At 45.6% G+C, this 13448-nt stretch overlaps 1 protein-coding gene across 6 annotated transcripts in view; it reads left to right on the top strand.

Annotated features, from left to right (window-relative positions):
* The window catches only part of ANO2 (anoctamin 2), a 387627-nt gene that overhangs the window by 200565 nt on the left and 173614 nt on the right, over positions 1 to 13448 (top strand). For all 6 annotated transcript variants that reach the window (XM_070049342.1, XM_070049346.1, XM_070049344.1 and 3 more), the window contains 2 exons: positions 6998 to 7158; positions 12683 to 12765. In XM_070049342.1, the coding sequence (XP_069905443.1) occupies positions 6998 to 7158; positions 12683 to 12765 (244 nt within the window). The remainder of the gene's footprint in view (positions 1 to 6997; positions 7159 to 12682; positions 12766 to 13448) is intronic.

The following is a 13448-nucleotide window of genomic DNA, read 5'->3' on the forward strand; positions in this document are numbered from 1 at the left end:
AAAAATTTGCACTCCAGGGTATTGTACCAATTTGATATTACAAATAGAACACAAGCGTACATTTTTCTAAAAGCTAAATATTGTTTTGTAAAATGAGATTTGAAAAAACATAGATGAATTCTTTTGATATATACCATCGTAAAATATTGTCATGTGAAGGACAAGTTTATTTTGGTGCAAAGGCATTGTGAAATCCACATGTGATTTTTTTTTATGGTGTACATTTTCTGTGAACTTTCTGAATGCCCTTCATATTTCCTCTTTTTTGTGATGAGCTTTTTTTCTCTTGTAATTAAATCTTCATTTTTAAGAAAACAACTATGCATTGCATTAGTAAATGCTAATATTGTTAAAAAAAGGAATACTGGAGAAATACCTTTTTTTCTCAATATCTTGACTTTTGTTCCTCTGGTTTCCCATAAGACTTAAGGCAGGGAGTATATGGTGGCAGTGAGTGGATGTCACCTGTCTAATGGTCAAGCACTGCTGGAATAAAATGCTGTAAGGAGGCAGGCAACTGTAAAATTGGGAATAAGAACCTTTGGGAAGCCCCAGGCTCCATGGTGGGGCTCTTAGAGAGAAAAGAGATAGAACAATAGTTCCCTTGTGTGGGAAGATCGAGCCTACAAAAAATAAACACTACAATAGCAGCCTTTAGGGCTGATGGTATTCCACGTTAGCCGTGTGATTGGACAGTTCACTAACTCAGCCTTGGTTGCCTCATCTGTGAAATGGTGACAGCAACCCCCACTTCATGATGTGTGAGTATTAAAGGCAAACACGTAGGAGATGATCAGTAGTTAATCAAAATATCTGGAAATAGAGTACAAGGGCCAATAAGATGCTTTGTTAATACTTAGAATTTCAAGCTCTTGCTGTCATTAGGACTGCCCTTGAAAATGAAAGCATCATTAGCATATTTTCTAATAAATCTTTTTTAAAATATGTATTCATCTTAATTTTCAATTGAGAGACAGAGATGAAGAGAGAGATGCCCAAATGCGCACATGCTCGCAACAGCTGGGATATGGCCAGGGGTCAGCCTGAAGCCAGGAGCTGGAACTCAATCTGGGCCTCCCACCTGAGTGGCAGGGACCCAAGTACTTGAGTCATCATTTGCTGCCACTCTGTGTACCTTAGCAGAAAGCTGGAGTTGAAAGTGGAGCTGAGCCTTGAACCCAAGCACTTCATTATGGGATGTGAACATCCCAGGAGACCTCTTTACTGCTTTTCCAAATTCCTGCCTCCATTAGCATATTGTAATACTCCATTGGTTGCAAGTGATAGAAATGCAACTTGACCTGGATTAAGCACAAAGAGAAATGTATTTTAAGGATTCTGGAGTGATTCACATTACCCAATGGCAGGTGGATGGGTCTAAGGAATACTGGACTAGGGACTCTTGTTTGGGATTTATGTGTTTCACGATAGATTTTTCTCCACTTCTAAGTAAACATTGCCACTGGAAGGTCAGGATTGTTACTTCTTAGAGCGATATGCTAAATTAATTTTAGGTGAAAAGGTTGTGTTGGTTCTGTTTGATTTGGGTCGGTTCCCTGGACTGTTCCATCATGGCTGTGGGGCAGGATCCCTCTGTACCAAAGTGAATTTCTCTCAGTAGCCAGGTGGATGAGGACACTGGGCTGACTTTGGCATCCACTGTTGCTGGAGGTGGCAATGGGAGATGCATAAAGAGCCACATGCTGTGCTTTTGAGGAAAGTGTGTCCAACCAGTGGGCAGAAGCCAGGTAGTCCTTGCCACTGTGGGTCTATGGAAATGGTTTTATAAATCAAATAAACTAGAAATAGCATTGTTAATATTTAGAATAAAGCTAAAAACATTGTGTAAGTGCCAAGGGTTTTAGATATTCTTGTGTGAGAAACTCCGTAGTTATCTGTCCGGTGCTCTTGATTGGAAGTTTTGGGGTCTTTGTCACAGGAGAGTGGTCATTAGGGTCCTTTCTTCTCTAGCCCATCTGTTATGAAGGAAGAACTAATATTTATCATATTTATCTTGTAGCTCCCTTGTGCCAGGAGTGGTACTATGTGGCTTTTATGTATTCGTTACTTTGATACTGTAAGAGGGCACTATTATAAACTCTCTAAGATAGCTATAATTATTTACATGAGATGGAGAAACTGTTGCTAAGTCGGGTCGCTCCAGTTGTCCAAGTTCAACAGCTACTAACTGTCAAGGCTGGGAGTTGAGCTCTGCTGCCTCCTGTTCAGAAGGCCTTGCTTTTTTCCAGTAAGCAGTGAAGTCTTTCAGAAAATGCAAATCCTCCTTGACAGCTCTTTCAGAAAACACAGCACTATGTTTTCCTTGCCCAGTGTGATCACAAAAGATCTCAGGTTGATCAAAGCTAGAAACCCCAGTGGTATGCATAGGGAACCAGAGCCAGTTCCCTGTGTGGGGCACCAGTGTGTGGATTTCCATCAGGACTCAGAGCTTGTGCCCTGGGTCCCCACGGGGGAATACATGTGGCAGCAGCCGCTGCAGCTGGGAATGACCATGGTCTGCACATGTGGCGGTTACATGTCTACACACAAGCATGCACTCCACACGTTCATATTCACGCATGTGCAAGACTGAAACATAAAACGTGGCAGTCATGTGTGATACTGCTCGCCAGTGGGCACAGCGTCTAAGGTTAATGGCTCATTGTTGGGTTGTGGAATAAATTTGATGGTTATTTTTAAATGAACTAGAATAAGCTACGATAGCCTAGAATGAAATAAAATCTGAGTATTCATTACAAGAAGGAAGGATAAATGTTTCATGTGATTTATTTCAGTTCTAAGAGGGGGTTTCAAAAGTTTGTGAAAAAAATAGAATTAAAACATAAGTTTATTTGGTGCAAAAAAAAATGGAATCCACATAAAGTTCTTTCATACTGTACCATTTTTCCGTGAGCTTTTTGAAGATTCTGTGTGAGTGTTATTGTGGAAGGGAGGGTGTGTGTGTATTTGCATGTTGGGATCTGATGCAAAATAAAGAAGAATTAAATATAGGTTGTAGTTAAAAAAGTTTGAAATTGACTTTTATAAAGTTAAAATGTTGACCATTAGCTTTTTAGACTCATGATAGGCTGTGACAAGTCAGGAAGATGTAAATGGAAAAGAATTAAACGCTTCATGTAGTTTTATTTTTTAAAGCTGCTTTCTAAACCCAATTGCATATCCATCACAAGTTCAAGTTTTATGGGCCTGATGGAAACTCACAAAATACCATGCCTTGTCAACAAAGGAATAGTCTCTGAAACCCAATGTTGAATCTAAACAAGTTCTTGTTCTTTAAGGGTCTATGTCTACCAGTGCATCCTGGGATTATAGTAGAGGTTGCTAATTGTGGCATCAAGCCTGGGAGTTACTATGTATCACTTTTTTTTTTTTTTTTTTTTTTGACAGGCAGAGTGGATAGTGAGAGAGAGAGACAGAGAGAAAGGTCTTCCTTTGCCGTTGGTTCACCCTCCAGTGGCCGCCGCGGCCGGCGCACCGCGCTGATTCAATGGCAGGAGCCAGGAGCCAGGTGCTTTTCCTGGTCTCCCATGGGGTGCAGGGCCCAAGCACTTGGGCCATCCTCCACTGCACTCCCTGGCCACAGCAGAGAGCTGGCTGGAAGAGGGGCAACCGGGACAGAATCCAGCGCCCCAACCGGGACTAGAACCCGGTGTGCCGGCGCCGCTAGGCGGAGGATTAGCCTAGTGAGCCGCGGCGCCGGCCACTATGTATCACTTTTAAAAAGCACTTTATTTTGAAAAAAAAAATCATAAACTCACAGGAAGTTGGAAAGATTGTACAGTTGGGTCCAGTGTGCCCTTTACCCAGTTTCCCCAGTTGTTTTGCCTTCTGTAGTAACTGTAGTACAGCATCAAAATCAGAAAATGGACATGAATTATATGAAACTTTAAGTGGTGTATTTTATCCCCAGCAATGTTGGTATGTGAAGTGTATGGCAGCCTAAGTAATAGCCCCATGCATACATATTGCATAGATAGAACTTTCCTCTACTTACCAATTGATTGGCTTTAACCTGTTAAGTACTTGCAGGGGTAGGAAAGACCAGGGTGTTTTTTAAATAGCTGATTCATTTAGAATATATTGGAAAATGGTTGGCTTTCCAGCTGAGACCTTAACAGCAGATGTTTTATGTGCATTTCCTGAGTGTCGCTTCTTCGTACCCTCCTGTGTTCTAGCGCAGCCCTGCCCCACTGCACTCGCTTTAGGTTCAGCTCATTGTCAGCCCATGTGTCAGCCTTCTGATGCTTTCCAGAGAGAATGATAGGTGGGAGACATACAGCAACGACTGGAAACCACAGTTACTTCTCACTAGAAGTCTGTGATAATGCAGCAAGCGAGTGGCCTACACACAGTTTCACGATGGACTCCACTCCTCTTTCAGCTCTTCTCCCGGCAGCCTCGCTTAGGGAATACAGAGTCATTTTAATGTCATTCAGAGGCAGGGTTTCTCTAGAATTCTGTTAAAATTGTTTGCATTAAAAAAAAAAATCTACCCCTCCCCACACATCTAAAGCATTCTGGCTTCCAGTGCACGTGACTCGGGGAAAATCCGTGCTACCCTGGCTGCTATTTGGTACAAAGGATTGGTAGGTGCCTGCACTCTAATTTAAAAATCAATAATCTGCATGGGCTTATGTTCCAACTCTGCTTTGTACCAAGTTGTGTGCTAGGACTGCTTTCGTTTGAAAGAAGTTGACTAGATTTCAGTCGGATGAAGTGGACTGGAATTACCTCTCTCAAGGGGACTGCAATTATCTCTCTCCCCTGTCTGTGCTTAAAACAAAAACAAAAACCCCAAAAACTCTGAACAAAGTGAAGTCCTTAACATACACCTGGTCCTGGGTCACATCACAGTGTTTCCATTGGTGACTGATCATATATACAAGAGTGGTCCCCTCGCGTTGTAATGGGGCTGGACAGTTCCTGTCATCCAGTGACCCCACATTGCTCCTCTGTGTGTGGTGATGCTGGTGTCAGCAAACCTGCTTCGCTGCTGGTTGTATGAACGTGTAGCAGGTGCAGTAAGTTCAGTACATAATACTCAATGATGGTAGTCAACGATTACGTGGCGGGTTTGTGATTGTAGACATTTTATTGAGCGTGTATGCCTTTTATGTACATACAGAGTAGCTTGGAATAGCACTCTATGCTGTGTTACACGTGCAGCAGCCTCGTGCTTCTTGTGTTTTCCTGAGGGGCCGCATGGAGCGGCTGCCTTCCCCCGGGGAGGTGTGTGGAACGGCGCTCATGTTTGCAAGATGCAGGTCCTCAGAGGTGGCCCTGTCGCTCAGCCAAGTGGGACTGACTAGATAGGCAGCCCTGCGGAGCTCTGATGTTCTCCATCCAAGCCCAATAGCAATGCTCTTTAGCAGAGTTTATGCAGTCCATCTCTCTATGTAAGTCTGCTTTCTAAGAGTGGACTCTCTTCTCTGGAAATGGCAATGCCTTCTCAACTTGTCCAAGCCAGAACACTTCAAATAAACCCTGCTCTCTGGTTGCCAATCAGACCAGGCACAGGTGCAAAACCAGCACAGCTGAACTCATTATTAGGCTCTCACTGTGTACTATTCTTGATGTGAATGAGTCATCTTGATTGACACTTGCCAATGGAGAGCTGGGATTTATGCTCCTGGACCTAGAGTTTCCATTCCCTCACACAGAAGGACTTTCCCTGCATTGGACTTAATGGCTCATTAAAAACAGAAGCCTAGAAGCTGCGCCTCTACGGAAAGTGACAGCGCTCCGTAAATCACCCACCCTTTAACTTCTTAATGAAGGGGGAAATCGCCCGGGGCTTTCCGATGACTTTCGGGGTTTCCTCGAAGCCCTGGCATCAGCACAAGGGGCACGCGGGCTCCCTCGCCCCAGGCGGGGGCCTCCCACTTGTCAGCCAGGCGCTGTGGCACCCTCTGCTGCCCTGCTCTGTAGCTAACAGCTGTGGCTTTCAGCACAGGAACCCCTGCCTGCCAGGACTGCGCTCCAGCTGCTCTGTGCCATCAGCCAATGTCTCCCTCCATGAAATCCTGACTCCTGCACCCTTTCCCCTTACCTTCCACCCGCCCCGCCATTTCCCTGTGGGGACATTGTGCACCAGAATAATGTATTCACTATTTTCCCTACCAGTATACGGTGTGGAGGGATAATGGGAAAGCTCTGGCTGTTCATTGGTTCTCATTTGCAAGTGTACAACGTGGGTCCGAAGTTACTGGAAGCAGCTAGGCACAGAATGAGTGAAGGGAATTTCATATATAGTTGTCAGTCTATTACACGGAAATAGAGGGGACAAAGTAGGCTATTGGGTTATTTGGCTGATTTTCTCTCTCCAAGTGGCAGGGAATCTAGACTTTGGAAGAATTTGCATTGCTCTTTTGTTCCCCCAACCCCCTTTCATGGCCTTGATAATTCTTAGTATCTTGAGTTAGTTACCCTCATCCCACAGAGTCAGACGGCTATTCCTATGCCAAAGGGGCAACCTGTTCTTTTGTCCTCACACGGCTTGGTGTTGGTCCAGCCACATGCTTGTGTGTGTTTCTGCTTCTGGCCGGTGTGAAATGTTTGGGAGATGACCAGCAGGGGTTGAGAATGCAGCTTGTACTTGAAGAACAGGGCAAAGCCAAACTTTTAGGCTTGCAATTTATTCACAGTCGTTGAGCACTGAGACTACCAACCTCATAGGACTTAACGCATCTTGAAGGGATGTTAAGAGGCATCATTCAATGCATTGATCATCAACTTTCTGGGACATTTCTAATGAAAGGGAGTTCCAAATTTAGGGAGGTGGCTCATCCATTTGGGTGGTGGTGGTGGGCTAAATATAAGAGTTACATTCTCAAGGTGAAGAATCCTATCCCAACTTCTCTGACCCAGAGTTGATAAAATTCACCATGATTTGGAGATAGGAGATGTTTGGGGGTGATTTACCTGAATTGGGCCCTGGTTGAGCTCCCATTGACCTAGCAGCCTCTGTCTACCGCAGCAAAGAGATGTGCGACCAGCAGAATGCCTTCACCATGTGTCCCCTGTGTGACAAGTCCTGTGACTACTGGAACCTCAGCTCAGCCTGTGGGACTGCACGGGCCAGCCACCTGTTTGACAACCCTGCCACTGTCTTCTTCTCCATCTTCATGGCCCTGTGGGGTAAGTGATCATCATGAAACTTGCTTCTATGGCAGTCCCTTTACCTTCACGTGGGTTCAGTGACCAGGCTCATATCCTCAGTCTACTCACTTTAGAATTTTGTCTTCATATCCTAGGAGGTATTTTAAGGACAGTACCTTTCTAGTTACTGGTTTGTATGAAATAGAAATATTAATATCTTTCCTGGACTTACCTGTTTTCTCGTAGGTACAGCAGTGTTGCCTACATACTAGTCTAATGCATGCTTTATTCAGCATTTGAACAGTGCATGCTTTGAAAGCACCTAGCACATCCACAAGGCACCTGCAGGCACATTTGCTTAATCATGGAAAACTGCAGGTACTGTGCAGTGTGATACTCAGAGTGGTGGAGTGACTGCTGGGATTACACAATTAGTGAGGATATAGATGTGCTGAAATCTGGTCTCGTTACTCAAGGTTCATTGTCATTTTCAGGATGCTGTGAATGTAGGATAATAGACGTTGTATTCCATGCGAGAGTGGGGTTTTCAATATTCCCACCAAAGAGATCTGTGAAGGAAATAACAAGTAGTTCCTTTATTTTACTCCTCCTCTCTTGCCTCAGGAGTGTCAGGGCAATGGGCTTGCTCTGAGCCATGGCTTTCTGACCACACACACACACACTGTTCTCACAAATGAACAACCTAGAACAGCGACCCCATAGTAAATGAACATTTCTGAAAAGATACACCCATGCATATTAACAAAGAGGGCAAGTCAACATTTTTCAGCCCATTCGAATGGCCACCTGCTTTTTACTGACCACTGGAGGTGGACCATGCAGCAAGTGAGTTACCTTGGCATGATTAGCTTTCCCATCGGATAACTGACAAGCAGGACCACGATCCTGCTGCAGAACCTGTGCTATTTGTCACTGCCTCCATGGGGCCTGGAGGAAGCACCAGGATGGGGCATGAGTCACACACCCCTGAGGCTGTGAGGAAGGAGAGGAGAGGGAGTATTCTCAGTAGTCGTGGGACACAGCCTTCCCCCTTTCCACGTGAGGACCTTTATTTGGGTGACAGAGAACTTGACTGCAAGATTCTCGTACTGCCAGGGCACCAAGGACAGTTTCTGTTGGCTGCTCTACTCTCTCTTTCCAGGAGTACATGGGCAGGGATCAGCTGGTCTAAAGTTGGATTGGGAAGTAGGAGAAAATGGAACTTGCGAGCATACAGCCTAGGAACTTGTGAAAGGAGCAGTAGAAGACTCTGACGTTGGAGCTTGCTGCCTGGGAAGTCATGGGCACCTTTGTGTCTCCTCCTCAAACAGGGTCATCTCGCAATGACCCCAGGATTGACTTGAGCTGATTTGGAAGCCATAACATGTGTTCCCTTTTGTGTGTGTGTATAAATACACACACACACACACACACACACACACACTATAAAGAACTTAATTCCGATGCATTTCACTTGTAGATATTGCTACCATTGAGGGACTGAAGCTTAGGTACTGTAGATCTATGATTCCCTCAAGAACTTTCCCAGGACAAAATCTCATTCTAGGGAAACTTACATTTCACTTACACTTTCTGGTTTCAAGTCCTAACAACTGCCTCTTGTCTTTCCTCAATAACTGTAAAGAGCAGATGCTCTCCACCCCTTGAGAGATCCTCCATAATTTACTACCCCTGGCCCCGGAAAAGCACAAAGGGGTAGGATTGTGTCAGACCTTCCTGAGAGAGGGCAGGGCTGGTTTTGTTTTTTTAACAGCCTCGCTGTGTTTTTATGTCATTGTGTATTTGGTTACAGCAGCCCAGAGCCCCTAGGCATGACTGCCTACAAATTACAATTAAAAATAATAGTAATGCTTCTCATTACTCTGATTATTGTGATTAGTGGTGCTGTGCTGGGCCTGCCAAGAACAGGCTGGGAAGAAGTTTGTGCAGAGAGGGACTCCGGCTCTTGGTGGCAGTAGACACGAAGGTCATGGACGACCTGAGTCTGTTGGGGTCTTCTGGATCCCCTCACATTGAGACCCTGATAGAAAAGGAAATAAAGACATAGAGTTTCTGAACTCTTTACCGAGGAGGGACTAGGGACAGCAGCTCAGGAGTCAGCAGTTCTAAATGTGTCTCTCATGCTCCCTGTCTGCTGCACATGCCACAGGAGGTGGATGGGAGCCTAGCTCTGTGTCGCCAAAGTCAGTGCTCTTGACCAACAGGTTATGTCACCTTGAGGACATTGCTTAATCTCTGGGCATCGTTGTCCTCCTCTGTACACTGGGTAAAATAGAACCCACCCTGGAGTGTTCTTGTAATGGACGAATGAAGTGTGCACACCCTGTATAGTGCCTGGTGGTGTAGTGTAGGCACCAGGACCTGTGACCTGCTCTGATGCGTGTTGTCTGTGATGTCCGCTCTGACTCTCAGGACTCCTCGACTGTCACTCCTTTGCTCCCCACTTCGGTTCCCACCATCTGACTTCCTTACTTCACGGAGATCCTGATTGGTCAGTGCTCTGAGCCCTCTGATGCATACCTCCCTTCTCAGACACAGTGAAGAGCAATAGGAAGAAGAGGGACTTCCCCTATTCTCAGAGCATCCTCAGACCAATGCTAGTGTCAGGAGGTCAGGATGCACTGAATTTTAAAAAGCCTCAAATTCATGGGCCAAAGCCATCCATTTGGCGCAAGCACTTGCAAGTAAAGCCAACGTACCTGTGACTGTGTATCGTCTCAGTGTGTGATGCTTGTTATGCTCTGTTCTGTGCTGTGCCCAAGGTAAGTATAGGCAGCTGAGAGCTCAGGAACCCTCTGCGGTTCTGTTATTATCACAGAGACCTGACATGGTAGTCAGCAGCCAAGCGTGGCATGCAGTGAAGCACGCCTGGCCCTCTGCAAGGGTGGTGTAGAGTTGCAGGGGTGACCTCTGGGAGTGTCCCTTCCTTTCCCTTTCCAGGGCACCGTGTTTATAAGGGCAGCAGCAGTGTGGAGGAGGAGGAGAGGACAACATGAGACCTGACTTCATGGAAGATGAGGACTGATCTGGTCAGGATATGATGTGGGAGGAAATGGGGGTAGGGTAGGAAATGGGAGCAGTTTGCTCCATTGTGGATGGAGAGGACAGTGAGGAGACAGCCTCAACAGCAATGCAGGTGCCATGTGCACTGACAATCGGTGGAAATGGTATTGATGGCTGGATTGGACCAGGCATCCACAAAATCCCAGTGTCCAGAGATAGGAACTTGGTCCACAGGGATCTAGTGAAATTGTAGGTAGGGGAGTGGTAGCATCATTACTCTGCCTACCTCTGCTTCAATGCCTCAATCCTTTTGTTCTTCAACAGTCAGCCCAGATGCCTCTTCTGGAAGTGAGCTCTCCTGTTCTGCATCCTCCCATTATCTGTTCATTCTTAAATTGCTTTATGCTTTGCATTGTAGTTTTTACACTCTTTCCTTGTAGACCGTAGACAACTTGAGAGCAACATCCACATCATATTCACAGAATCCTCCCTACAATATCTAGCACAGTGTTTTGTATATTGCCAAGTAGCTAGCATTTTTTCAGGATTAGAAATTTGCCCTAGGGGCAGCAGATTAGATGCCACTTGGGATGCCCACATCCCATAACAGAGTGCTCAGGTTTGCATTCTGGCTCTGCTTCCAGCCAATGCATGCCTGGGAGGTAGCAGGTGGTGGCTCAAGCTCAGGCACTGGGTTCTCGCCACCCACATGGAAGACTTGGATTGAGTTCTGAGCTCCTGGCTTCAGCCTGGTGCAGTCTCACCTCTTGTAGGCATTTGGAGAATGATGGAAATTTCTCTTTCTCTGTTTCTCTACCTTTCAAATAAATAAAAAACTGAAAAAGAAATTCACTTGAGCTTGTTCAAAGAACAAGAGATTTATTATAAGAAAGCAAGAGGCAAGCTCATGGGTGTAGGAGATGAAATAAAGTCAGGCCCCTAGGACACTGGAGCTGGAGAAGCTCCCAGAAACCACAGCCTTCCCTGCTGTTTCCAGTGTGGCGTGGATCCTCCCATTGCTCCTTCTCTTTTGTTCCTTCATTCTGATTTTTCAACAGAGAGAATATGATTGGTCTGTGAGCAGACCCTGCATGAGGTGTTCAACAAGTCATGGCTATAGGATGCTGATGTAAGGGGTGCCAGGTTCTTCCTAGAACACACTGGGCTTTTCCTTCAAGGAGCTGTGGGTGGAGCAGACATACTCATAAGTAGGTATGGTAGGCATTGTACAAATACTTGCTAAATACATGGGAGAATGAATGGATGCTGTTTATAGAAATTACTCTCTCAGCTGCATGCAGGATGGGTTGAAAGGCTTAGTCTAGAGTCAGATAGATCTGTAAGAGCTGTTAGGTAATCTCTAAATGAGCTGATTAGGGCCTAGAAAATGTGGTGTGCTGGGGACAGAAAGAAAGATATGGGAGACAGAAGATTGCTAATGAAGGTGCAAGAGGAAGGAATGTGTGCATAGGCAAGAGAAAGCTAATCAAAAATGTCAACAGGGTGGGTATTGTGGTGCAGAGGGTAAGCTGCAGCTTAAAACACCCATATCCTATATTGGAGTGCGGTTTGAGCACTGCCTACTCTGTTTTGATCCAGCTTCTGGCTAATGCATCCTGGGAGGCAACAGATGATGGTTCAAGGACTTGGGCCTCTGATAACTACATGGCAGGCCTGGGTGGAGTTTTAGGTTCCTGGCTTTGATCTTGCCCAGCTCTGGCTGTTTCAGGCATTTAGGGGATTGAACTAGCAGATGTAAATTCATTCATTCTCTCTCTCTCTCTCTCTCTCTCTCTCTCTCTTTCCCTCTTTCCCTCTTTCCCTCTCTTTCTCTCCCTCTGCCTTTCAAATAGAAGAAAATTAATTAAATTTTTTAATCCTTATTTTATTTATTTGAAAATCAGAGGTACAGAGGGAGAGAGACACAGCCAGAGAGAGTCTTTCATCCACTTGTTCACTCCCCAAACCACCACAATAGCTGGGGCTTGGGATGGGCCATGCCGAAGCCAGGAGCCAGAAGTTTCCTCCAGGTCTCCATGTGCCGTTTCCTCCAGGTCTCTATGTGGGTGCAGGTGCTCAAGCACTTGGCCCATCCTCCACTGCTTTCCCAGGCTATAGCAGAGCTGGATTGGAAGTGTGGAGCAACTGGGACTGGAACCAGTACCCATATGGATGCTGGCACCATAGGGAGTGCTTTACCCACTATGCCACAGCACCAGACCCAGAATTTTAATTTTCTTCATCTATTTCTTTCATCTTTCAAGATCAGTGTTCACCTTCTTCTCATTACCTAGAAGTGGGGAAAGGTTGTGTGTGTGTGTGTGTGTGTGTGCATTCCCCTTTAGTGTATCTACTGGCTCTTAAGGATGTGGGGTATTTTGAGCAATTCCAGGTAGGGGTGGTAGGAAGGGGCTAAATGTTTTAATGAGAGCTCCTAAATTTGAAATCTATAAAGTATCCCCCATCTCTAATAGTGAACCCAAATGGTATCCAGACCTACTCTTCAAAAGTCGTTGAATTTGTGTTCTTTCTTTTTAAGCTACCATGTTTCTGGAAAACTGGAAGAGACTCCAGATGCGACTGGGCTACTTCTGGGACCTGACTGGAATAGAAGAGGAAGAAGTGAGTTCCTTGACGCACTTTTCTGGGACCTTGTTTGCTGGGACACTTAGACTGTCTTGAGTGAGCCAGCGATGCTTCCCATCATGTCAGGCTGGGGCTCCCACTGTCTGCTTTTGTAGACAGGGTCCATGGACTCATCCATAGTTGGTATACAGTGTGGCCAGGAGTTCAAATGTCTCCTCTTCCCTTGAGCAGAAAGACACTGTGTTGGGTATCCAGATGTCCTAGTGTCCTACTCTGGGGAAAAGATGGCAGGAGCAAGGTGTAGGTAACCTTGAGAGCAAGAAGGTGTATAATAGGAATCACTCTCATGTGGCCTGGGGTAGGTCAGAATGCTTCTGTGAGTCTGCCAAGGGGCAAGAGAGCAGGTATGAATGTCAGAGACACTGGTTTCTTTTGATGCCCATGAAAGGCAAAAGAACCACTAAATCACATACCAGCACCCTGTGTGTGAAACTGGAGGACAAGTCAAGGGCAAAAAGTAGGTTCTTCTGGGTCTAGTTTGCTGAGCAAATGATACTTAAATGATGCGAACAAATCACTCTTCCCTCAAGACTTGTTTGAAAGCCGGCAGCCCCATCCTGCTGCTGGTGAGTGGATGATGGGCACTGTGTCTGTCACGGTTGCTCATGGTTGCCTAGTCACTGCAACTCGGCCTTCTCCAGACAGTCTGCCCTAGATCC

The sequence above is a fragment of the Oryctolagus cuniculus genome, chromosome 9 (genome assembly GCF_964237555.1).
Source record: "Oryctolagus cuniculus chromosome 9, mOryCun1.1, whole genome shotgun sequence".
Taxonomy (NCBI): domain Eukaryota; kingdom Metazoa; phylum Chordata; class Mammalia; order Lagomorpha; family Leporidae; genus Oryctolagus; species Oryctolagus cuniculus.